This window comes from Triturus cristatus, chromosome 8, assembly GCF_964204655.1.
Source record: "Triturus cristatus chromosome 8, aTriCri1.1, whole genome shotgun sequence".
NCBI classification, from domain to species: Eukaryota; Metazoa; Chordata; class Amphibia; order Caudata; family Salamandridae; genus Triturus; species Triturus cristatus.
Window position 1 is genome coordinate 64,176,839 of NC_140591.1, and position 27,346 is coordinate 64,204,184.

The window sequence follows — 27,346 nt, forward strand, 5'->3', positions numbered from 1 at the left end:
CAAGAATCCTTGAACCGTTCCAAGGCCAAATCTGCCTTTTTAACAAACAGACGAGAACCATCAAAGGGCATATTCATCAAATTAGCCTGGACATCATCCGAGAAGCCAGATGTTCTAAGCCAGGCATGATGCCATCCGGCCACCATCAATGAAATCGCTCTGCCCAGCGAATAATTCGTGTCAAGTCCACATCTGATGGTGAATTTTGCTCCATCTCTCACGTCCTTAACCACCTGGGAGAGCACAGCCTGGGCCTCCTTCGAAACTTGTGGCAGCACTTGCGCAACCATCTCCCAAATGGAATGGGAGAAATGCCAAAGAAGCATGCAGTATTCACCGACAGCAATGCACGTCAGGTGGTAGAAAATATATTCTTCACAAGTGATTCCAACCTCTTTGATTGAGGGGCAGAAGGAAACGCGTCCTGGGAGGCAGGAAGTTTGGGTAGCCCAGAGTCGGGTAACGAGCCCGTGAGCCGAGCCTTTGTTGAGGTGCATGCAGATGCAGGGGAGTGACTTGTTCACTCTAAGGGAGATTACTTCGGGTATCCTTGATGCTCACAGGTCTGTTGAAGACCCTGGAAGAAGCACAGACACAGACGATGAAGAAGCAGCAGGAGTCTTCCTTGATGCAGTGTCGGTTCCAGGCGAAGTCCAGCTAAATCCAAATGTCCAGACGGACCCTGAAAAAACCCAGTGGAAGATGGAAAGTTGGAGAGTCACCCCACCCGTAGATACCTACACCAGGGAAGCCGGGTGCAACGGTGTAAAGTGAGGTCGGAAACCGCCGTAGATCACAATGGAGGACTTCAGGAAGATGCCGCTGATGAAGAAGGTGAAAGTGTCTGGATGGAACCGAAAGGTGGATTCAAGAAGAGAGGTACTTGCAAGCAGAGGGGACAAAGTCTATGCCACTCAGGAGTGGCCAGGAGGCACGGAAGACAAATGCCAACCGTTGTCGGAGATGCAGGAGACATGACGGCTCACTTGAAGTTGCAGCTGTATAGACCACTGTACGGACCAGGAGACTCTGTCGAAGACCAGGAGATGTTCACGAGCTGCCTCACGTCGGATGTCAAGATCCAAGGGGTAAGTGTCTGGCAGGGGCACCAACAAACCTTGGTAGCGGCAAACAGCATAGTCGAAGAAAAAGGTGCAGTGTCTGGACCAGCAAGGTCCAAGTGATTTACCACGAGCAGGTAAGTCAAAGCAGACCAGGGCAAGCAGGGGAGCCCACTGGAGTCAAAGAAGACCCTCAGGAAGACCCACAGGCCGGAGGCACAGGAGTCACAAGAGGCCCTCGAGCAGCTCACCAAATGATGAAGGTCCACGGTGCAAAAAATGCAGTGGCAGACGAAGATCTTGGCTGTAGGAGATGCTTAAGGCTGCAGCTTCTTTGAGCCCGAAGACCTCTGGAGGAGAGAGTTAACAACCCTTGGCAATGGCAAGTCGATACGGTGCCTGTGCTCCATACAGGTTTTTCACAAGGCCTGTGGACATCTAAGACCCCTGAAGAAATATCCCTTGGAGTGAAGGAGTCACTTCCCTGCATCTGCAGGCACCGCAATGAAGCTGACTGGTCTGCTATTCCTGAGCTCCTATGGACTCCAAAAGATCCAGCAACACAGAAAGTGGTTCTACAACTCCCTCGAGGCCTGCACTGTCTTCCTAGCAAGTTGGAGGCCAGTATCCATCGTCAGAACCGCTGGAGCAGTACCCCTGAGCACCACGTCGAATTGCCGTTGCCAAGGCTTGTTGACTCTCGCCTCCAGAAATCTTTGGGCTCCTAGAAGCTCCACCCTCAAGAATCTCCTGCAGCCAAGATCTTCATCTGCCACTGCATTCGTTGTACCGTGGACCTTCATCCTTTGGTGAGCTGCTCGAGGTCCTCTTGCGAATCCTCTGCCTTCGACCCGTGAGTCCTCTTGAGGGTCTTCTTCGACTTCAGTGGGCTCCCCTGCTAGCTCAGGCCTGCTCTGACTTACCTGCTTGTGGTGTGTCACTTTGACCATGCTGGTCCCGACACTGCACCTTTTTCTTCGACTAAGTTGGTTGCAGCTGCCAAGGCTTGTTGGTGCCCCTGCCGGGCACTGACCCCTTGGCTCTCGACATCCGATGTGGGCCAGCTCGTGAACGGCTCCTGGTCTTCTACAGCATCACCTGGTCTGCACAGCTGCAAGTTCAAGGGCACCATCAAACTCTTCTGCATCTCCGACATTTGTGGGCATTCGTCTTCCGTGCCTCCTGGTCACTCCTGAGTGGCAAAGAATATGTCCCCTCTGCTTGCAAGTACCTCTCATCTTGAATCCACCTTTCACAAGACACTTTCACCTTCTTTGCCAGCGGCATCTTTCCTGAAGTCCTTCATTGTGGTCTACAGCGGTTTCCGACACTTCGCACCTATGCACCCGGCTTCCCTGGTATAAGTATCCTGGTTCCCGGGGTATTCAGGGTGAGGTGACTCTCCAACCTTCCATCTTCCACGAGGTTTCTTCAGGGTCCACTGGGAAGGGTCATTCTTCTTTAAAATTGCAACTGCGACTTACCCATACACTTCCATTGAGTATTCGGTCATGTTCCTACACTGCGCACAGCCTCTGTGGGGTTCCAAGATACTCACCATGGGTGGTTCCTTGGGTCCCTAACTCTTCTACGTCTCCTGGGTCCATCTGTGACTTAAGTCATGGTTCGCATTCCACTATTTCAGTATATGGTTTGGTCTCCACAGCGGACAACTGTGTATTCTGCGCTATTTACGTATTCTATTGACAAAGTATTGTGTGTATTGTGGTTGTATCTCCAGGTAGTAAATACTGCAATGGATTATAACTACATTGTGTGGTTCTTTTTCACTTAACTCATACCATACGATCAAGTGCTGGTAAAAGAAGCTGCTTTACACTCTTTCTGGACTAAGCCTGAAGACTTCTCTCTACAGCTACCACTTAGAAAGCTTGCTAAGGCTGTCTAAGACCACTAAAATCACCATAAGGGTTGTCTGGTTAGTGCAGGGTGCTAAACTTAAATAAGTGAGTACCATATACTAAGCCGATCTCCTACAAAAGGCCTCTGGAGAAATCTGTGACGATGTACGGTGGAATCCAAGGATGGATTCTTGAAGAGGTGAACCTGCAAGCACGGGGGGCAGAGTCTATGACACTCGAAAGTGACCAGGAGGCACAGAAACACAATGCCCAACTTTGTCAGAAGGTTCAGGAAAGTAAACGAAGACCTTGTCGCTGCAGCTGTGAGGACTCTGTGACACTGTGAAAGACCATGAGCCATACACGAGCTGTCCCACGTCAGATGTCCAGGTGGTCGGTATCCGGCAAGAGCACTAACAAGCCTTGGTAGCCGCAACTGGTGTGTGAGATGAAAAGATGCAATCGTTGGGACTCACCACATGCAGGACAGTCGGACCAGGCCTTGAACAAGCAGGGGAGCCAACCAAAGCAGAGGAAGACCCTCAAGAGGACCCACAGGCTGAAGACACAGGAGTCACAAAAGGACCTCAGGCAGCTCACCAAAGATGGAGGCTCACAATGCAAGGGATGCAGGGAGAATGCTGTTCTTTAAGGTATGCGATGCTGGCGGCTGGAGCTTCTTGTAACCTGAAGATCTCTAGCATGCATAGACAGCATGCCTTTGCAAAAGGAAGTCGAAGAGGTGCACAGTGGTTTAGACTTAGCGGCTCCGACAAGGGATACCATCCTTCAAATTGCAGGGAAGACAGGTCAGGCCTCAGAGAAACCACAGATCCATCACCTGTGTTGCTGAGCCTCGGGAAGTCCGTAGGACAAGAGCAGCCGACTGGTCAGGTTCGATGCGGTGCCTGCGATGCAGGGGAGGGACTCCTTCACTCCAAGAGAGAATACTTCTGGCGTCCTTGATGCCGAGAGGTCCCTGGAGAACCTGAGTGAAGCACAGACTAAACAGAATACTTGCAAAACAGCAAGACCAGGAGCAGCAGGAGTCTTCCTTGATGCAGTCTCAGTTCCAGGCAAAGTTCAGCAAAGTCCAAGTGTCCAGACGGTTGGAGAGTGTCTTGGTTTTAGAGATGAGTTTTGTTCCATGACGAATCTGAAGACCCACCCACAGGAAAGCCCTTAAATACCCAAGGAAAGTTTCGGAACAACTCAGGTATCCCTCCCAGAGGAGGAGCTGGACAGAGGGGAGGATAATCCACTGTCTTTTGTCCAGTATTGCACCAGAGCAGGAACCAAGGGTTCCTGAACTGGCAAAACTGGTGTATGCAAGGAGGGCACCAAATGTGCCCTTCAGTGCAGTCTGGTAGGTGCTGGAATGTGCCTCCACCCCTGTCCACTACACTAAGGGTTACATGCATCAAGGTATTTTGCGATTGCAAACAGAGCGATTTGCAAAAATCAGCAGTTTGCGATCGCAAAATGGCCTTTTGCAATGCATGAAAGATATTGGGATTTGCAATTTAAGTAATCACAATTTCTTGTGATTACCTAAAATGTGAATGCAAATAGGGAATCGCAATTTGCGAGTGCCTTATGCTAATGCCAGAAGCCTTTTCTAAATGTGAACTGTGCATTTAGGAAAGGCTAATTAGCATCAACTTCAAGTTTATGCTAATATGAGCAAACTTTGAACAAATCACAAAACTGCATGTTCAAAGTGCCATGTGGCGCACACATGCCCCTGGGCCATGTGTGTGCCTTACATATGCACCTTTTTCTATTTGGGGCGCCTCAGGGGGGCCTTAGGCCCCCAGGCACCCTTGCCGTTGCATTTCCTAATTTGCTAACTTACAAAGCCTCGAGAATCGATTTCAGGGTTTGTAGGGATGTCCTGCTAATGCAGGGGCACCCTCACACTTTAACCAAGCATCCTGCCTTCAAGACTAAAGGGCCTACCATAGGGGTGACTTATAGTTTTTAAGTGCAGTGACCACAGATATAAGAAAACTTACATCTGTGGTGAGAGGTGCAAGCACCATCTCACACAGGCTGCAATGGCAGGCCTGTAGTCAGAGTTTAAGTGGACTCCCATGGGTGGCACAATACATGCTGCAGCCCATGGGAGACCCCTGGTGTACCTCTGCCCTAGGTACCTTAGCTCCATATACTAGGGACGTAGAAGGGTACACCAGTAGCCAATTGTGGAGATACCAAAGAACTTACCAAAGCCATTTTGGGAAAGAGAGCACAGATGCCGGGGTCCTGGTAAGCAGGATCCTAGCAAACTACTGTCAAACCATACTGACTCCAGGCAAAAAGTAGGGATAACATAGAGAAAGATCCTACTTTCCGGCACCAGTCACCTGAGGACATCCTTCCACATCATTGTGAAACTCTTGACAAAGTCATATGAGGATATCCTCACACATATTGAAGCCCTTGACCAGTCATCTAAGGATGTCCTCGCACATCTTCCTGTGCCTCAAAAGATGCCTGATAATAGAAAACAGTGTGAAGCTCCTGACTACTCACCTGAGGATGTCCATGCACATGTTTCTTCTCTTCAAGATATGGACTGCTATCAATGACAGGAGCAGCCCGTATGCTAGTATGCAAGAACCTGGGCATTCAGTATCTACACAAAACCGTGGTTTCCGAGGAATTCATTCATACAAACTTTGTATATAAGCAAAAAAATATAGAGCAAAGCGTTTGTTAGAGGTTTTACCACATTAATTGCATGCTTAGAGTATTTCTTTTTGCTTATCTATAACATTTGCATGAATAAACTCCAGGTGAACTATTGTTTTGAGTATATGTTGATATGAAACAGCATGAAGCACCTGACTACCCATCCGAGGACGTCCTCACACATCACTGTGAAGCACTAGCCAGCTCATTTGAGGATGGTCTGAAAATTCCAGGAAAAAGATATTTTTTGCTGAAGAATTTTTCCCGATAATACCTTATTGTGAGACAATTCTTCCAGTAAAAGTGAGTATTGAGGGCATTTGTTCTGCAATACTTACTTTTGTGGGTTTTTTTTACTAAAAAAAAAACTCTGCAACCTTCAATTAGGTTTCAGAGCTTGCTACGGTTTGAGAAAATATTCACTTGGTTTAGAGAGAAAACTATTTGCAACTTCGCACACCGCCACAGTGTGCAATTGGTCAATTCCAGAGGCAATGAAGACAGCTACTTCTACAGTCTTTCCGCGTTGTCTCTTCACTTTAAAGCAATATCTCATGCCCGTACCTGGCAAAAGGCAGCAGCATGAACAGTTCAAGCAGAGACTGTCACTAGGGGTGTTATCCTACCTGGAACTTGTTGGTGGAGTTGAAGGGGACTTCGGCCACTTTGGTGTTTTTTTCCCTCATTTCCTTGACAGACCCAAAGCACAACTCGATGAACTTCAGGAGCGCAGTTTCAGAGGCATCACCGGCCACTGACCTCTAAGAAAAGGCAATAAGAAAGCAGCATGATTACACCTCCAAAAAGTGGTTGTTTAGTTTCTTCTTTGTAGCTTTTTAAACAATTTGCACATTCAACATCTGCTTTTAAAATGATGGCTTCAAACGGAGCCACACAAACAATGTACTAAAAGGACAATCAAAGAACAAGTCCAAACTTTTGACAGAAGCAGATGAAGAGGAGTCTGGGACAGGCAGTGGACTGTCCAGTGGGTTGGCCTATCTGCTGGCATGGGACAGAAAGAGGTGAAAATATGAGGGGACAGAAATGCTCCATAGCATCTATGTGGGGGCCTGAAGAAAGAAGCTGAACAGGAACTGCATGTTAGAAGCTAACAAACACACATATATAAGCTTAAATTGTAAAAGTTAATTTCAAATCTGTGCGCCTAGTCTGGGTGTTCTGCAGATCAGGCCCGATGGCAGAACAGTGACCATGTCCCAGGCAGGTATTAGGTGCACAGGCAGCGGAGTCCATTCTCCCAGGTTGTAAGTGCATCAGCCAATACAATACATAGAGTGGCCATGCGTCATTACACAATGACCATCTATAAACTGGCTGGAACAAACCCTGTCGTGTTTGGTAAACGGTGTTGGAGGTATGATTCCATGCACTGTAAAGCTCCTCCGGGAGTCCCTCAGTGCTCCCGGTACCATTCTTCCAGACCCGGAGAGCAAATTATGGCTGCTGCTGACCAGAGACACGATTCTGCCCTCCTCCTGGTGACCCAAGCTCAAGCAGAGGAAGACAGGACAATAGGTATCCTGTCACGGGGACCCCCTCCCAGACAGAACTTAGTGTATTAGGACAGGTTGGGGCGCTTGCCGGTGCCACTCATTCTGCTCGAAGGGCACACTTGGTGCCCTCCTTGCATACTCCAGTTCAAATAAGAAACTAGTTACTTACCTGTACACTTTGGTTCTACAATGTTGATATCTTTCATAGATTTACATGCTTGTATCTTCCCCGTCGTCATGGTGGGAGTCTCACGGTAAATGAATAACAATAGCAGTAAAAGAAAAAACTGCATAGACAACCCATAGGGAAGTATAGTGTTTGGTAACCTATCATCATTATTATGTGGTCCAAAGCTCGGCCAATCAGCTGCCAGCCGTGACATCACACTCCCCAGCTCAGCCACCATACCTCAGATTTCCAGCCCTGAGTGAGAGCCAAGGATGTATCTAGAGATAAAAAAATTGTCTACCTGAGAAACGGGGAGGCGGGCGGGCCGCATGTGAATCTATGAAAGATATCAATACTGGAGAACCATAGTGTACAGGTAAGTAACTAGTTTCTTCTCCAGTATTGAATCTTTCACAGATAGATATACGTATACTATATTGCGTTTCCAGGATAGAACCCCTTTTTTCTCAGGGCTCTGCTCCTTATTACTAGGATAGAATAAGTACCTAGAACCAAGAAAAACTAACGACCATGCATTGAAAAAATTATCCAATGAAAACATCTATATATATATATATATATATATATATATATAATGCAAAATTGTAACAAAAAAATAACAGTTATAGAATTTATAGTCTGAGAAATACCTTATTGAAACAGGTGTCGTAGAACTGCTTGTCCCACTGCTGTATCCTCTTTCCACGTTGTGTCTAGACAGTAGAGTCTAGTAAAGGTGTGCACATTTGTCCATGTTGCTGCTCTGCAGATATCCGGGAGCGATACTCCCGCGAACAAAGCCGCTGAAGTTGCCATCTTTCTCGTGGAATGAGCGCGAACTCTGGATCGCAGAGGTTTTCCAGCATTCCGGCATAAAGAAATGGCAGAAGCTATCCATCTTGAAATACTAGATCTGGACAGAGCTAAGCCTTTTCCAGGCCCAGAAAAGGCTACAAATAGTTGGTTTGTCTTTCAAAATGATTTCGTTTTGTCGATATAGAATTTTAGGCATCTTTTGATGTCTAGTGTATGCAGAGACTTTTCCTCTGCAGAAGAGGGATCCTTAAAGTATGTAGGTAACACCACAGGTTTATTGAGATGCAAAAACGGAGGGGACTTTGGAAATGAATTTAGGATTTGTCCTGAGAATGACTTTATCTTGTCTGAATTGAAGAAATGGTTCTGCAATAGAGAAAGCCTGGATCTCACTGACCCGCCTGGCTGAAGTGAGGGCTAGTAGCAAGGTCGCCTTCCAAGAAAGGAACTGTAATTTAGCTTTATGCACTGGTTCAAACGGAGGCTTCATGAGTTGTGTCAGGACCGTGTTAAGCTGCCATTGGACCAGCGGATGCTTTATCACCCTTTGCGACCAAAGAGATGGACGATTTGGTGTTCTGCGATATCTTGAAATAGCTGCAAGATGCACTTTGACTGATGCATGTGAGAGTCCTGCTTTGGCTAAATGTAAAAGGTAAGGAAGAATTTGCTCTGGAGAAGCATGAAAAGGACGCAGAGCTTGAGTGGAACAACACTGACAAAAACTCTTCCATTTTGCTGTGTAAGTTTTATTTGTTGAAACTGTCCGAGATTGAGAGAGGATATCCCGGCATTCCTGAGAAATATTTAAGGAATGAAATTCGTGCTCATGAGGTTCCAGGCTGACAAGTTCAGCGATGTCAATTGTGGATGGAGAGCTTGTCCGTCGTTCATAGAGATTAGGTCTTGAATCAGGGGAATCTGTATTCTGGAGGCCACCGACAACTGGAGGAGCTCCGAAAAACAGAACTGTCTCGGCCATGCCGGGGCTATCAGAATTATATGGCACGGTTCCGATCTCATTTTACGTTACACCCTCGGTATCAGAGGGAACGGTGGGAACGCGTACACAAACATTCCTGTCCAGCGTAGATGTAGAGCATTTCCCCAAGATCCCGCTTGAGGGAACCAACTTGCAAAGTGTTTGCATTTTTTGTTGTATTGGTTTGCAAACAGATCCAGAGATGGGGTGCTCCATAGGCGAAACACTCTTAGTAGCTGATTTTGAGCAAATTCCCACTCCTGGGAAACACTGGCTGAACTGCTCAGGATGTCTGTCCGTATGTTGTGAACTCCCGAAACGTACTGAACCTGGAGAGAGATGGTTGTGCAGCAGGAGCCATTTCCAAATCTCTTGAGCTTGTGCCAATAAGGGCTTTGACCTTGTACCCCCTTGTTTTAACAGATAAAACATTGTTGTCGTACTGTCAGTCCTGACTAGTACCAGCGAATCGTGGATCCTGGTAAGGAACGCCTGTAATCCCAAGAATACTGCTTTTAGCTCTAACAAGTTGATATGAAGCTGAGCCTCTTGAGTGGTCCAATGTCCTTGTATTTTGAGGTCTTGGAGGTGTGCCCATCAACCTTGAAGTGTTGCGTCTGTCGTCATGACATAACTGGGGCATTGAGGTTCGAAGAGTAGTTCTTTTGATAAATGCTTCCTGATCCTCCACCATGACACTGCTGCCTGTATTTGAGGAGTGATGGTGATTCGATCCTCGATGGATCCTTGGGATTGCACCCATTGCATGTCGAGAAGCTCTTGGAGAGGCTGCATGTGTAACCGGCAGTTGGGAACTAAGGGGATGCAGGAAGACATCATCCCCAACAATGATTTGAAGATTCTCACTGAAGTGGACCTTTTTGTTTGTAATTTTGACGCCAGACTTAAGATTTAGTGCGCTCCTCCGAAGGATACGCTTTTGCTTCCTTCGTGTGCAGCTTGGATCCTAGGAATTAAAGGGATTGCGATGGAATGAGAGAAGATTTTTCCATGTTGATCCATAGTCCTAGGCAATGGAAGATATCCATGCAGCATCGTAGGGAGTGCGGGGAGTCCTGGTATGATGTGTATTTTATGAGCCAGTCTTCCAGATACGGATAAATCTGGTGGCCTTGTTGTCTCAAGTGCGCTGCTACTGGCGCCATGCATTTTGTGGAAACCCTTGGCGCGGATTTGAGACCGAAGGGTAAGACTTTGAAGTGGTAGTGTCGCCCGGCCACCGCGAATTGTAGATACTGTCTGTGTTTGATGTGAATCAGGATATGAAAATAGGCATCTAAGAGATCTTGGGATGCCATGTAATCGCCTCAGCATAACATCAGGAGGATTTCCTGAAGAAACAGCATACGAAACAATATTTTTCTGATGAATTTGTTCAGGCCTCTCAGGTCCATTACCTGCCTCCATTTGGGGTTGTATGACATAATTTCGAAAGACAAAAATTCGACCTACAAAAATATCGCAACAAAAATATCGTGGTCAAGAATATCGACATCCTATCTACAACATGGTAAGTACAAAAATATCGATAATTTAATATCGATGTCAAAAATATCGTAATTCAAAAATATCGGTTTTTTTTTAGTTTAAAAATATATGTAAAATAAACCAAATAATACTTATAAATCAAAGAAACATAATTAAATATATTGTATAATATGTAAAATTTATAATAAATATATATAATTAAATGAAACTTTAATTAAACATATATATAATATATAATATATACACTTACTTAATAATTACTTTTAATAATAATTTCTATAACATATAAATTATTAAATATTTATTTAAATTACCAATACATCTATACACATAAAACAATAACATTAATAAATATTAAATAATTACATATAGCAAATAATAATCAATAATTTTAATTTGAATAATTTTTATTATTAATTATATATTACAATAGCTAAAATATTACAAAACATATTTAATATCAGACACAATAAAACTACTAGTCCAACTTCAACAAAAACAACAGTAAGGAAAATGTTGGATAGCGTAGGGGTAAAAATATCTATTCCAACTCCCGAGAGTGCAACAGTAGGGAAAACATTGGATAGCGTAGGAGTAAAAATTACTATTCCAACTCCAAAGAGTGCAACAGTAGGGAAAGTGTTGGATAGCGTAGGGGTAAAAATTACTATTCCAACTCCAGAGAGTGCAATAGTAGGGAAAATGTTGGATAGCGTAATGGTAAAAATTACTATTCCCACTCCAGAGAGTGCAATAGTAGGGAAAGTGTTGGATAGCGTAAGGGTAAAAATTACTATTCCCACTCCAGACAGTGCAACAGTAGGGAAAACGTTGGATAGCGTAGGGGTACAAATAACTATTCCAACTCCAAAGAGTGCAACAGTAGGGAAAACGTTGGATAGCATAGGGGTAAAAATTACTATTCCAACTCCAGAGAGTGCAATAGTAGGGAAAGTGTTGGATAGCGTAAGCGTAAAATTTACTATTCCCACTCCAGAGAGTGCAATAGTAGGGAAAGTGTTGGATAGCGTAAGGGTAACATTTACTATTCCCACTCCAGAGAGTGCAACAGTATAGAAAACGTTGGATAGCGTAGGGGTAAAAATAACTATTCCAACTCCAAAGAGTGCAACAGTAGGGAAAACATTGGATAGCGTAGGGGTAAAAATTACTATTCCAACTCCAGAGAGTGCAATAGTAGGGAAAGTGTTGGATAGCGTAAGGGTCAAATTTACTATTCCCACTCCAGAGAATGCAATAGTAGGGAAAGTGTTGGATAGCGTAAGGGTAAAAATTACTATTCCAACTCCAGAGAGTGCAACAGTAGGGAAAACGTTGGATAGCGTAGGGGTAAAAATTACTATTCCCACTCCAGAGAGTGCAATAGTAGGGAAAGTGTTGGATAGCGTAAGGGTAAAAATTACTATTCCCACTCCAGACAGTGCAACAGTAGAGAAAAGGTTGGATAGCGTAGGGGTAAAAATTACTATTCCAACTCCAAAGAGTGCAACAGTAGGGAAAGCGCTGGATAGCGTAGGGGTAAAAATTACTATTCCAACTCCAGAGAGTGCAACAGTAGGGAAAGCGCTGGATAGCGTAGGGGTAAAAATTACTATTCCCACTCCAGATAGTAAAACAGTTGGGAAAGCACTAGATAGCATAGTGATTCTATTAACATTATAACCAATTTAATAATTTCTTATAAAAAAATTGCATGTTAACAATGTTTAAAAAAAAAAAATATTATTAAATACCAATTATGTAAAATAAATATTTAAATAAATAAATTTTAATTACATCCCACACTATTCCCCCTTTAACACACAACACACTACACATAAAAATTCACATAATTAATTTAATTATGAATTAATCACTTAATAAAATTAAATCACCAATTAATTACTAATTAACAATTAATAATTAACTATAACAATAAAGAAATATTATTAATAAACTAATTATAATTTATATAATTAACAAAATAATAAAGTAATTTTACAATTAATAATTAATTAAAAATTAATTAATCTATTAATCACATTAATTACCAATTATTAATTGATTACAAATTAATTAATCATAAATACCAATGAAACAATACATATTAATTCATTAATTATAATTACATTACTTCCCACCCTATTCCCCTATAAACCCACAACCCACTACACATTAAAATTCACATAATTAATTTAATTATCAATTAATCACTTAATAAAATTAAATCACCAATTAATTACTAATTAACAATTAATTAATTAACAATAAATAAATATTAATAATAAACTAATTATAATGTATATAATTAACCAATTAATAAAATAATTGTACAATTAATAATTAATTAACAATTAATTAATCAATTAATTACCAATTATTAATTAATTACCAATTAATTAATCATAAATACCAATTAAACAATACATATTAATTCATTAATTATAATTAAATTACTTCCCACCCTATTCCCCTATAAACCCACAACCCGCTCTGATACTAAAACGCTAAATTAAATGTAAAATAATTATAAATCTCTAAACATTTATTTTTAAATGTATTAAAATACATTACAATAATCTTTCACATACAAATAAAATACATATTAAATGACATTACACTAAATAAATATCGATATTATTGACATCGAAATTTTTACTTACGATATTACTTACATCGATATTAATTACTTCGATATTATTTACTTCGATATTACTTACCTTGAGATCGATATTCTGTCCATCGATATTCTTGACTTCGATATTCTGTACCTACGATATTAAAAACACGATATTATTGTAGGTCGAAATTTAAAACTCGATATTTTGGCTAACCACCTCCATTTGGAAGATTGATTTTTCCTTATCAGGAAGAAATGCGAGTAAAATCCTTTCCCTCACTGTTGAAGTGGGAAATTCCTCTATAGCCCCTTTCACAATAAAAGACAACATTTCTGCTTGTGGGCTGAAATATGTTGTTGTTTCCTGTGAACATGTGGTTGATTCAGGGGCTTCTGTATGAATTCCAAGGTATGGCCTTGATGTATCACGTCCAGTAGCCATCTGTCCGTTGTTATTTACAGCCACTGATGATAAAAAAGAGAGAGGTAATGGTCTTTTTTGAGATATGATGAGGTGGTAAGCGACTTGGTAAAGTCACTGTCTCACGATTGGAGTTCTGTTATTTTCCTCGCGCAGCAGACTTCCCTGTGGGCTGCTGCTGGTAGGACGTGTTTGAAGATCTAAACTGCTGGCTGTTTGAAAACCCAGGGTACCCCTGCGGATTGTAAGGTTGGTACCTATTGGACTGGTAAGAAGATGTCTGATTGTACTGGCCTCTAGATCCTATTCTCTGAAAGGACTGGAACCTATTTTGTTGCAGAGAGCCTAGCGCTCGCGCTGTGTCTGATTTGATTCCTTGAAGAGCATGGTCTACATGTTGGCCGCAGAGATTCTCCCCGTCAAACGGCCTATCCACAATTTTTGCCTGGACTTCCGGCCTGAATGGAGTGGCCTTTAGCCAGCCTTGTCTTCGGAGTGCCACTGCCTCGGCCATCTGTCTAAACGCCACCAACGAAATGTCCATGGCTATATCAATGGATTCGGAGGCTGCCCTAGCCTCATCCTGTAAAATAGTGGTTACTTCTTCCTTTTTGCCGTCTGGGAGATGAGACAATAATGGTGCAATGTCCGACCACATCTGCCTATTGTATCGGCTGATAAGAGCTAGAGCGTTTGAGGCTCTAATCGAAGCCGCTGCCATCACTGCAAAACGCTTCCCTGCGCCATCCATCCTTCTTCCTTCCTTGTCGGGAGGGGCTGAAGTAGCCGAGACTGGGTTTTTGGACTGTCACTGCGTCGCCTGCATTACAACCGATTCTGGGTGTGGATGCCCAATTAGGCACGCTGGTGAAGACTCTGGGGCTTGATATTTCTTCTCTATTCTGGGCACCGAGGTTGCAACCGAGGCTGGATTTTTCATGACCTTTAAACCCTCGTCCCAGATATGACTGATCATTGGAATTGTTCTAATAGACTTTCTGCATGATTCTTTGAAGTCATAGAGGAAACAATCCATTTCCTGCACTGGCAGAGGAAGATCAAATCTCTTGGAGGCCCTTTCCATGATGTCGTGGAATCCTCCAATGTCCTCCGGCGGAGAGTTTGCCGGGGTTGGTGAGGGAGACAGCGTAGTAGGTAAGATATATTGATCCCATTCGTCGCCCGCTGGATCTTCCTGAAGATGTTCCCCTACTTCTGGCTGTTCTTCTCCATCACTCTCTGCAAAATCATCTCTAATTGTAATTATTGGAGGGGTGTGCACTTTTTGCACCGTAGGCGGAGGCTGAACCACCCGAAGCTTGGGCTGCAGGTTGACATCCGCCTGAGGTATCCGTGGCAGGGGCGTTAGCATCCGGAAAACGGCGATAGTAGTCATTGATCATGTGTCGTAAATCAGACTCTAGAGAAATAGGCATAGACATTGACTCTTCCCTCACATTAGGATGTGCATATTCTTCCTCCTCATAGTCATACGACTGTTGGAAAGACTCGTATCTTTTGGAGCCGGATACTGGACGGTCTTTAAAAGAAAAATCCCCCTGCCCTTCCTGGCACTCGTCTTCGTCTGTATCCTGGCTTTTAATCTGTAGTTGTGAGGAAATATAGGCCACTCCATATGACCCTTTATCTTACAAGTCCTGCATATTCAGCAGATTTGCGGGAGGAAGCAGTGACATTATTGTCAATGCAGTAAATTCTGTGTTTTTCTTGTCCGTCGACGAGCCCGTCGACGGTGGAAAACTCTTGATCGAGATCGTCGTCATTGATCTTGCCATCAGCGACTTAAAAGGTTGTCGTCGACGGAGCTCCCATTGTCGACGGTGCTCCCGTCGATGAGGTTGAAGACGGAGAAACCAAAATGGTCATTGACGAGGTCGCCTGCACACTCGTTGTCGACGGTGTCGTCGACGCACCTTTCTTCGAAGGCGTTGTCTTTGTAGATGCCGTCGACAACGCTGTCGTCTTCGAGATCGTCGTCGTCAACTAAGTCGTCGACATCTAAACAGAACCAAGCGCCGGAGATGCTCCAGTCTTCGTCGACGTGGTTGAAGACACCGCTCTCGTCTCTGGAGCCTTTTTTAGGGGTGTATGAGGCAGAGAACATGAAGATGACTCCTTGTCTTTTATCTTCTGCTTTTTTGAAATCACTTTCTCCTCAGAAGAATCTGTCTTCCGCTTTTTAGAGAAGTGTCCCTTGGAATCATCCTCTGAGTCAGCCTCTGAGGTGGCCTTCTTTGCTGAAGCCACAACAGTAAACGAGCTTCTCTGTCCTTCAAAGTCTTGGCAGAGAAAGTTCTACAATGCTTGCGCGCCTTAGGCACATGTTTTGGATGAAGACAATATAAACAATCTTTGTGGGGGTCTTCAGAATATAATCTGGCCTTCCCACAAGACCTGCAGGGTCTGAAAAGCCTCTTTTTAGAGCCTTCAGACATTTTGTGGCAATAGGTGAAAAAAACAGTACCTCCAAAAGTTCACCAAGGAACAAACTGAGCAAGGCTCAGGGAGACTCCTCCTCACACGACGGCGGTTGGAAATCTGAGGTATTGTGGCTGTACTGGGGAATGTGATGTCAAGGCTGGCAGCTGATTGGCTGAGTTTTGGACCACATAATAGTGATGATAGGTTACCAAACACTAGACTTCCCTATGGGTTTTCTATGCAGTTTTTTCTTTTACTGCTATTGTTATCATCATCTCTCCTTCATCTCCCGACATCGGTGGGCATTAGTCTTCCGTGCCTCCTGGTCAATCCTGAGTGGCACAGACTCTGTCCCCTTCGCTTGCAGGTACGTCTTGACTTGAATCCACCTTTGGGTTCCACCGGACACGTTCACCTTCTTCACCAACTTCCTGAAGTTCTCCGTTTACTTCGATGGTGGTTTCCGACGCCACTTCACACCTATGCACCCGGCTTCCCTGGTGTAGGTATCCTTGTTCCTAGGATATCCACAGGTGGGGTGGCTCTTCAACCTTCTGTCTTCTATGGGGCTTCTTCAAGGTCCCCTTAGAAGGGCCCTTCTTATTTAAAATTGCAACCGCGACTTACCCATTGATTTGAATTGAACACGCGTTTGTGTTCCCACTCTGCACACGGCCTCCGTGAGGTTCCTGGGTACTTACCTTTGGTGGTTCCTTGGGTCCCCAGCACTTCTACGTCTTCTGGGTAAAGTCTTGACTCCAGTCATGTCCATGGTGTGACATGTAAAGAGAAACCATGTGCCACGTACAAACTGTGTGATTACAAGGACATGTTGTCATCTAATGACCTGCGGCACATCAACTTTAAGTAATGTTTCTTTTTGGTTTGCTCTGCACGAAAGACATTTCATCTGAAAAAGAACTAGCCATTGTAATGTTATGCATACCCTTTTCATATCATGTACTTTACTTTGTTTTTCAGAATAACTGGGCATGTTTTGTGTTCATACTCTGACACCATTGGCACTTAGACATAGCATTCAGTACAGTGCATGATTGGGCCCTGAATCATGCACATGTGACTTTGTGAGTCAAAGTTTAATTACAGTGTCTGTTGCGTATACTTAGCTGTCTGCACACTGGATGTGGCTTTTGGATCTATGCCAAGTTGGATGGCAAGTGAGGGCTGGTGTGGTCATATGGCTCCATGCTTTTTGAGAGGAATGGCAGGGTGCATGCGCTGTCTACCTTCCTGTTCTGTGACAGAGTGGAGGGAAATTGCTGCCACATGGTTATGAGTGGGAGGGGTGTACCTTCCTGCTGGGCTGTGGGACAAGGGAGCCTGGTGGGAGTTGTAGTGCTGCCTTCCCACCCACAAACACCCCTCCCTGTTAAGATGGCTACCTACCTGTGAGTTTGAAGAGAGAAATAAAATGGCTGCCACATGGTTGTGAGGAGTGTTTCATCCTGCTCAGCTGTGGGACAAGGGTGCCTGGTGGGAGTTGGAATGCTGGCTTCCCACCCACAAACACCCCTCCCTGTTAAGATGGCTACCTACCTGTAAGTTCGCAGAGAGCAATACAATAGCTGCCACATGGTTGTGGGTGGGGGAAGTGCTCCATCCTGCTCAGCTGTGGGACAAGGGGGCCTGGTGGGAGTTGTAGTGCTGGCTTCCCACCAACAAACGCCCCTCCCTGTTAAGATGGCTACCTACCTGTAAGTTTGAAGAGAGCAATGCAATGGCTGCCAGATGGTTATGGGGAGTGTTCCATCCTGCTCAGCTGTGGGACAAGGGTGCCTGGTGGGAGTTGTAGTGCTGGCTTCCTGTACACATGCCCCACTGGGAATGTTGCTAGCTACCTTTGGGGTGATTCAGAGGTAGTAAATGTTAGATCTGTGAGACAAGTGTTGGGAAGAGTGTGTTGCAAATTAGTGCATTTGGGCCTAGGAAGTGTAGCTTTGTAGTTGTGCAAGACAGTACACAGCAGTGTAATGGTACACATTTGTTGTTACTTGCCAGCCTCCACTCCCCCAGTATTCCTGTGAGACTCTCTGGATGCAGTATGGCAAGCACCTTCTCCTTCCATTCAGTGAATGTTCGTGGTGGAATGGCAGGGCCACTGCCAGTCCTCTGATCCAGCTCATGGCCCTTGTTGGCATGCTCTTTCACCCTGGTCTTGAGGTCATTCCACCTCTTCTTGATCTCCTTCTGGGTGTGCAGGGTGGTCCCTACTGAATTGTCCTTGTTGACTATCCTAGCCCACATTTGATTTTTTGTGGCTAATGGTGTCTGTTGGACCATTCTACCATCACTAACAACTCACTGTCAGTGAATTTGGGCATCTTCTTCTGTGGCATGGTGTGTTATGTGCAAATGTGGGAAAAGTGCAGTTGTGGGGGTGGTGGCTGTGATGTGTGTGGTGTGTGTGGTTGTGATGGTGTGATGTGTGCTGATTTGCCTCTCCTTTGTGCTGAGGGGTTGGGCCCTTCAGTTGTGGAATTGGCAAAGGATTCTGGTCAGGCAAGGGGCTGGTTTTAGACTCAGCTATGTGGGTGGGTCACAATGGAGTATTGATGTCAGGTGTGTTGTGTGGGTTGACCTGGGATTTGTATTTTTTACTGCCAAGGGGATGTGTCATTGGGGTGTGTTAGGTGTTTTTTGAGGCTGAGCCATATTAATGGCCACACTTGCTGGCTTTGTTGTGTGTTTGCTATCGACCGCCATTGATATTTCGGAGTGACCACGGCAGTCGGAATACAACAGCCCTTCCGCCAGCTCTCCCATTCATCCATTGTTGTGATCAAGGCGGCCGGAAACAACTGAGCATTCTGCTGTCACCGCAATCGTATCCTAATTTCAAGTGTGGTCAATCTGCTGGTGGTGCAGCAGTTTTGGGTCTTTCCGCAGTACATCCGACCGCCACGGATGGATTTTCACCTGCTCCGGAAGGTTCCGGTGGAGTTTAGTGGAATCCGTCCGCCGCTGTTGGAGTTTTCTGGTGGTTCATCCTAATCTGACCGCTGGTTTTTCCGCGGTGCCTACGGGCGGTTAATGTCTGCTACCACGGTGGTCGGAATGCTTTTCCGACCGCCATCCTAATCGACCCCTAAGTGTATTGGGACAGGGTGGGGGCACTTGCCAGCGCCATTCAGACTCAAGTTCAAACCAGCTCAGGGAGCCGTTGGCTCCCATTCTGGCGCAAAACTGGACAAAGGACATGGGAGTATCCTCCCCACTGTCCAGCCCCTCCTCTGGGAGGGACCCCTGAATCATTCCAACTGTTTGCTTGGGGTACGTAAGGGCTTACCTATGGGTGGCTCCCTAGATTCGTCGTGGGACACGATTCAAATTCAATACCACTTCAACTTCGACCGCCTGGGCACTCTGGATATCGCTGAACTTCGCTTTTGGTAACTAAGACTGCAACTTGGAAGACTCCTGCTGCTCCTGGTCCCGTCGTCCTGCAAGTCTGCTGCAACGTCTGTGCCTGTGCTCCATACAGGTTCTTCAGAAGTCCTGTGGACATCCAAGACACCCGAAGGAATCTTCCATGGAGTGAAGGAGTCACTTCCCTGCATCTGCAGGCACCGCAATTTAGCTGACCGGTCTGCTGTTCCTGAGCTTCTATGGACTCTGAAAGGTTCAGTAACACAGGTGGTAGTTCTGAAACTCTCTCGAAGCCTGCAGTGTCTTCATAGCAAGTTGAAGACCAGTATCCCTCATCAGAACCACTGGAGCAGTACCCCTGTGCACCTCATCAACTTGCCGTTGCAAGGCTTGTTGACTATCTCCTCCAGAGATCTTCGGGCTCGAAGAAACTCCAGCCTCAAGCATCTCCTGCAGCCAAGATCTTTGTCTGCACCACATCCTTTGCACCGTGGGCCTTCGGAATTTGGGGAGCTGCTCAAGGTATTCTTGCGACTCCGGTGCCTCTGGCCTGTGGGTCTCCGTGAGGGTCTTCTTCAACTCCAGTGGACTCCCATGCTTGCTCGGGCCGGCTCTGACTCACCTGCCTGTGGTGAGTCACTTGGACCTTGCTGGTTCCAACACTGCACCTTTTTCATCCACTGTGTCTCTTGCCGCTGCCAAGGCTTGTTGGTGCCTCTGTAGGACACTGACCTTTTGGCACTCGACATCCGACGTGGGACAGCTCATGGATAGCTTCCTCAGTGTTACCTGGTCCGTACAGCTGCAACTTCAAGGACACCGTCAACTCTCCTGCATTCTCGACATCGGTGGGCATTCGTTTTCCGTGCCTCCTGGTCACTCATGAGTGGCATAGACTTTGTCCCTTCTGCTTACAGGTACTTCTCATCTTGAATCCACCTTTGGGTTCCACCGGACACTTTTCACCTTCCTCGCCAGCGATATCTTCCTGAACTTTTCCATTGTGGTCTTCCGGCGGTTTCCGAAGTCACTTTGCACCTATGCAGCAGGCTTTCCTGGTCTAGGTATCAAGGTTCCTGGAGATCCACGGGTGAGGTGACTCTCCAACCTTCCATCTTCCACAGGGTTTCTTCAGGGTCCGCTGGGAAGGGTCCTTTTTCTTTAAAACCACGACTTACCCGTAGACTTCCATTGACTACCTAGTCATGTTCCCACTCTGCACACTACCTCCGTGGGGTTACTAGATATTCACTTTGGGTGTTTCCTTGAGTCCCTGACTTGTCTACACCTTCTGGACCCATCCTTGACTAAAGTAAAGGAAGGGCCCAATCACTAGCATTAGGTACATATAATATTTTTTAGAATAAGTAAAGTTCTACTGAAATTTTAGATTTATTTTTAAGGGTCTAGCATAACCCCTTCTCCAATCTTAGGAAGTTTAGTTTACACTAGGATAGGTAGGTGCAACAACACACTACACCTAGACACCATGTCTTTAGTAATGGACCTCAGTGAGGCCCAGTCTTCTAGATACAGTGGTCTTAAGTTCCAGGAACTAAGGACCCTGAGTACCTCTAGGAAAGTTAAGTAGGTAGCACCCCAACCACTAAGCATCGCTTAGAGCTGCTTATCCTAGATGAGCTCCAGAACCCTGACAGGTCAGAGGATCAAGATAGAGAGGTCATGGGATGCTCTAGAAGATGGGACAGGAAGGGTTTCCCCAACTGGACGAGTGACCAAGAGGAGTCTGAGGACACCACATTGGTGAACTCAGATGCCCTAGGGCAGAGTTCTTCAATCTGTGGGACGCGCCCTTCCAGGGGGGAGCAACACCATCTCAGGGGGGGCACGCACTCTACCCTAAAATCTTACCTTTGTCTGTCTTCCGCTGTCCCGCGTTGCAAGTCTTCACCCATTTCAAATGGGGATGTTTGATTGGAGAACTCTGGAGCAGCAGCCAATCAGCACGTAGGAACGTCACCACTGACCTTCCACCAATGAGAGAGACAGCAGCAGAGATGGCAGGAAGTGCTGCAAAATTTGGGTGGATAAACCTCCTGTATACTAATCCTAGCTGCCTTTTCTTCCTTGTTTCCTGTCCAGGCTTTCATGCATTTTACCGCCACCTCGCTGTGAAGGAATTGGCTGAAAGCTACATTAACAGGTAAGAGGGCTTTGCTGGGCCATTCAGTGCTGCCAAGTTTTCAAAGTCTGGTAGGGGGGTTGGGCGGGGGTTCAGCTGTAACGGAGGGTTGGAGGGGGAAGGGAGGGGGTTCATTCCAACAGCTGAAATGCTGTGCATTTTCCCTTGCATGGCACAGGCCCTGCTCAAACAGGATTACTTTACAAGTCATCCCAGAGTCATCGGATGATCATCCAACTACTCTAGAAGTAATTTTCATATCATCAGACATCATAAAAGCTCTTGAAATCATCCGCGGAGCTTAGAAAAGTGAGCCTGATGATTTGAGGAGGACTTGAAAATCAGCATCTGATGACTCCCCAAGATGTGATTGTTCCTGACGATCAGAGGATGAGCAGTTGATGACTCCTCAATGTGAGATGGTTCCTGATGATTTGAGGAAGCTTTGAAGATGGCTATCTGTTTACTTCATAGGAACTCACAAAATTAAACTGACCCTGATGGTTTCAGGAGGGCTTGCTTATTACTTTCTCTGTTTTATTACAAAAATGAAGCCTTATTGATAATTTCAGAATTATTTGTTTATTAGTGAACAATGAACACTGTTTAGGTATTTCACAAGTATTCATTTACATACAAATAAATGGTGCTCCATACTAATAGGTTCTTCACACACCAGTAAGTAGAGTATAGTATGTTGCCTTACTGGAAGTGGGTATTTAATATTGACATTGTACATGTATATGAGAGTCTCTCTAATGGGCAGGCACTGTACCCAAACTCAAACTGCCTTCTTTCTCTGGCCTATTTCTGCTCCTATTTCTTTTTCCCCGCAGCCTCATTCCACAGCTTCACATAAAACCATGTGTGCGTCCTAAACTGATGATGAGGTGACTGATGAAGGGTTACGGAAGAGTTCGCCAATAGAATTCTGGGTGGGAAGTTTCCACATTAATTATATTTACGTTATGGGTGGGACCTCACTCCTCACCCACATGACACTTGGGGGGCTGCACGCCACACCCTCCCGCGGCCGCCATGGCAACAGCAAACAAGAAACAGCTCACAGGGCCAGGCCTGCACACCCTGCCATGGCAAGCTAGCGAGGCATGTCAGGCACCCAGAGAGTATTAATTATTCACTGGCACTGCTCCGGACAGTGCCCACCTGTCCAGGTCATGCAGCCTGGGAGCGGTGTGTGCAGCTCTCCATTACCTCATCAGGGGCCGACAACGGCATTTCCAGCACCGGCGCTGCTCAAAGAGCAGGGCAAACACATGTGCTTCCGTTTTACAGCTTGTGCTGTGAGTAACCCTGGGCATAGTGTGCATAGTGGGGCTAATAGGAGTGCCACAGAGTTGGAAACAGACTCCGTGGAACTCTGCATAACTCCGCTACGCCGCCCACCACAAGAAATGCAAAGGCGCAGGCGTGCGCACATGCGCAGTTTTCTGAAGCAGTACCCATATGAAAAGGAAGAGGGCAGCCCGGGGACACCATGGTAAAGAGGTAAGTGGTTTTTACTTTCTTTAAATTACTGTTAACCTATATCTTAATAGGGGGTGGAGGCGGGCGGCGGGCCAACTCCCCTCCCATCCGCTGCGGAGTGTGCGGAGATTTGCCTACTCCACGTTCTCCACAGAACGCAGAGTAGGCAAATCTCCGCAAACTCCGTGGGTGGAGCGGAGTTCTCCACCAACGGTTAGTTGTGTGGGATAGATTAAATAAGATTTGCACCAGGGCAGACATGGCACCAACTGATTCCGCTTTATTTTTGACGTGTTAACATAATAACTGGATAAAATACAGTCTCCCAGTTTTCAAATTATAGAGATGGGAACTCTTTGAGGCAAATCAGTTTGCTCCATTTCTGGTGTGTATGTAGTAGAATCATTGCTATCTCAGATTGCGCTATATTTAATGATTCCTTATCTACGATTTCTTTGCTGGTAACTCTATGGTACTCATAAAATGGCAAACTGCTAAAACTGAAAGCAAACAGACACTGTGGACTGTCTGTTCCTTCGAGTTCGGTTTCATAGCAGAGGAGACTGACTCCCTTGCCTTCCACTGCAGCCGAAATGACTTTCTGTTCATTGCTATCAGTTTTAGCAGCAGAGACTCCCTGCCTCCAACTGCAGCTGAAGCATTTCAGCTCTGGGAATTTAACCCCGTCCTGGTAAGGTTAGCTCTTCCCAGAAAGGAGACAAAGGGGCATATGTACAAGGACTGGCGATAACTACATGCTTACCACCATGTACCTCTAAAAACGATCTCCTTGTTAGCGACATATTCACAAGATGTCGCTACATGGAGATAGCTGCAGGGATCAGCGGTGAAAACTGCAAGTAACATTAGCGTGATGCCGAAAGGAATTCCGGCGTTAGCGGGTGAAAACTAACGAAAGGCCCATAAGTGGCAAAAAACGCACGTTAGTCAGCCCAACGTGAGTTGTTTGTGCCTCTATCGCCAAAAATGGCCTATCAGTCGTCCTCCAATGAAAAATAGGCAAAAAACCAATGGAATGCAGAATGGATCAGCCAGGGCCAAGTGCAGCACAGATCAACAACTCCACACAAGCCCCCCAACATCCAGGATGACCAGCCAGAGTTCCAGGGGAAGAGGAAATGCAGGGCCACATCCATGAAAAGAGGCGCATCGTGGTACAACACCAGTGATGCATCACTCATTGCACACTCTTTGCAACACCATGGCATCCAAAACCTTGAAAGCGTGGACAGTCCCTGGGGCCCGGAGGCCTCGCTGGTCCGGCGTCTGGAGCCAGGATGCCTCGCTTGTCCTGCACCTGGAGCCTGGATGTCTCGCTGGTCCTGCATCTGGAGCCTGGATGCCTCGCTGGTCCTGTGTCTGGAGCCTAGATGCCTCACTGGTCCTGCGTCTGGAGCATGGATGCCTCGCTGTTCCTGTGTCTGGAGCCTAGATGCCTCACTGGTCCTGCGTCTGGAGCATGGATGCCTCACTGGTCCTGTGTCTGGAGTCTCGATGCCTCGCTGGTACTGCATTTGGAGCCTGGATGCCTCAATGGTCCTGCGTCTGGAACCTGGAGTGGGATGCGGAGGTGCTGTGGAGTCAATGAGCTGTGGCGGTAAACATTGAGGCACGGCGATCACACTTACCTGGTGGTGAAGTCGGGCAGGGCACACGGAGACACGTTGCTGACCTGTGTGAGAAGACCGCCAGCGTAGGAAAAGGTCTGCATCGCATAATATGATCCACCTCTACACCGGGGGCACGGAGGGAATTATCAACAGTGGGCAGCGTCTCTCTGCATCACAGGCCAGATGAATTTGCACTGGCTGGACACCGTGGAGGGTAAGGCCCCTGAGCTGTGCCGAACTAGTGTGGCGGGAGCGCTGGAACTTCATGCCTAAGGGGCCCCTGCTGCATCACCTGCATCGGGAGGTTCCCCAGCGGACTTGGCGGTGACTGCTGTACCCAGGCTTGTGAAATCCCACCTGGCTTAGGCACCTGCTGGCTGTGTCACAGATTTGGAGAGAGTGCAGCTGATTGTGCCATGGTGTCAATGTGCAGGTAAGGAGAAGGTGGGACGCATAGCAGAGGAGGACTAGGGGTCGAGTTGCCCAGGCCTAGCACCTGGTGTGACGCACCCCCAGTGGCGGCTCATCCACAATGATGGAAGAGCATCACCCCACTGCTTTCAAGCAGGAGCAATGAAGGCACGGGACCCGGCCTCGAGGTAAGATGTCTTTCATTTAAATATTTACAACACCCGCTCACACAAACACCCCCGTGTCCCCGCCCCATCCAGTGTCCTTTCCGGCGGTTCCCACCTCCCAGCTGTCCTGTCCCCCACACAGCACTTCTTTATGGTGGGTGCTGTGCACCCATGCCCAGCAGACGTACCACTGATGTGCCAAAGGTATATATGACGTTACAACGCATAACATTACATCGTATTCCATTACAATGCATTGTAATACTACGCATATTGCAACAGTAGGGAAAGTGCTGGATAGCAGAGATGAAAAAATTACTATTCCCACTTCAGTGAGTGCAACCCTAAAACTAACCCTTGCACCCCACAGCACACCCTGAACCCTAAAGTTCTTATTTGACCGCCCTAAACATACCCTGGACCCTGAAATTCATCTTTGACCTCCAAAACACAACCTAAAATTCATATTTGACCCCGAAAAACCCCCCATATTTCATATTTTACCCCATAATACACCACAGATTTACTCTGACACCCAAAAACCCATACCCACCCTAAAACCTAAAAAACTCCATTACTAACCTCACAATGCGTTGGAATGGAATGCGATGTAAAATCACCTGCGTTGTAGCTGTGTTGTGAAAGGCATTACAATGTAATACTTGCGTTGTAATGGACGTCTCCCGTGCCAAAGGTAAGCCCATCTGCGTCCATCTGCACTTGGACCGCGCTCAGCACCAAGGTCCCTTCCTCTCGGACACTCCACTGCTACGACGCCAGCACCCTCCTCTCCATCAACCCTGGACGCCACATCGCTTGTAATGACCAACCTCTGGTCCGAACTGGACATCGCCATCACTGACGGCTACTAAATCACCCGCAAGGACCAATACGACCGTCCAGGAGGAGGCATTGCCATCACCTACAGAAGCACACTCCGACTGACCACGCACTCTAATGACCCAGCGGTGACTATGGAACACCTCAACTTCCAAATCCGGACCAACACCATCCTCAGCGGCACCCTCATCTGCAGGCCACCTGGGCCATAGACCCCCATTCTCCGATACCATTGTAGACCTCATTGCACCCCAGGCTCTCCCATCCACGTTCGGCATCCTACTCTGTGAACTCTACTTCCACCTGGACAACCCCAGTGACCAGAACACTACCCCTTCCTGGGGAAGCTTGCCAACATCAGGCTCAAGCAGCTAGTCACCGCAGCAAGCCACATAGCAGGACACATGGTCCAGCACGTCTCCTCCGCCAGCGGGAACCTCAACTACAGCCACACCACTGGACTCTCCTGGACCGACCATCATTGTATACATCACGTCTTCACCGTGCCCACCGTACACCACTGCCATCATCGCCCCCCCCCCAACCCTCGCAGCTGGATCAAGGCCACTGAAGAACTTATTGTCAACTCCCTCAGCTGCACCACTCTGCCAACGCTTACGGGCGATAACACCGCTGCGTGCAACCGCCACCAATGGATCTCCAACTGCACCGACACACTTGCACCCCTCAAAAAAAGACCAGGCAAAATCTAGCACCACATTGCGCTGTATTTGCAAAGTGAAGCATGTAAGCATAAACGTGACCTTGTGAAGCCCTTTACCACATCATACCTGCATCAGGTATGATGTATGCAGGGTGTGCATTCCCACACGACAAGGCCTCATAGGAGTGGCACAGTGAAATCCATCAGATTTCACTGCAACACATGTAGGACGGCACTGTGTCAGTACCCCATGCCTGCCTGATGGCAGGCGTAAGGGTGACGCAGTGCCACATGGACAGGCTGGCCCCATGCATTGCTGGAGTTGTGTCATGCTTGTGACACAACTACAGCAATACGTGACTTTAGCACAGACAGATATGTCAGGATTCCAGACGTATCTGTCATTACTAGCGTCATAGAGCGCTGTCCAGTGAATACAGCGCATCCATGGTGTCGCAAGAAGGGCGTAGTGAAAAGTGTTGCAACGCTGTCTTGTCACAGCGCTCTAACACTTTTCATGAC

At 46.4% G+C, this 27,346-nt stretch overlaps 1 protein-coding gene across 1 annotated transcript in view; it reads right to left on the bottom strand.

Annotated features, from left to right (window-relative positions):
• LOC146801335 (sodium/potassium-transporting ATPase subunit alpha-1-like) overlaps positions 1-27,346 on the bottom strand; it is a 2,293,178-nt gene that overhangs the window by 1,019,860 nt on the left and 1,245,972 nt on the right. Inside the window, exon 11 of the mRNA XM_085623701.1 lies at positions 6,244-6,378. Within this exon, the coding sequence (XP_085479827.1) occupies positions 6,244-6,378 (135 nt within the window). The remainder of the gene's footprint in view (positions 1-6,243; positions 6,379-27,346) is intronic.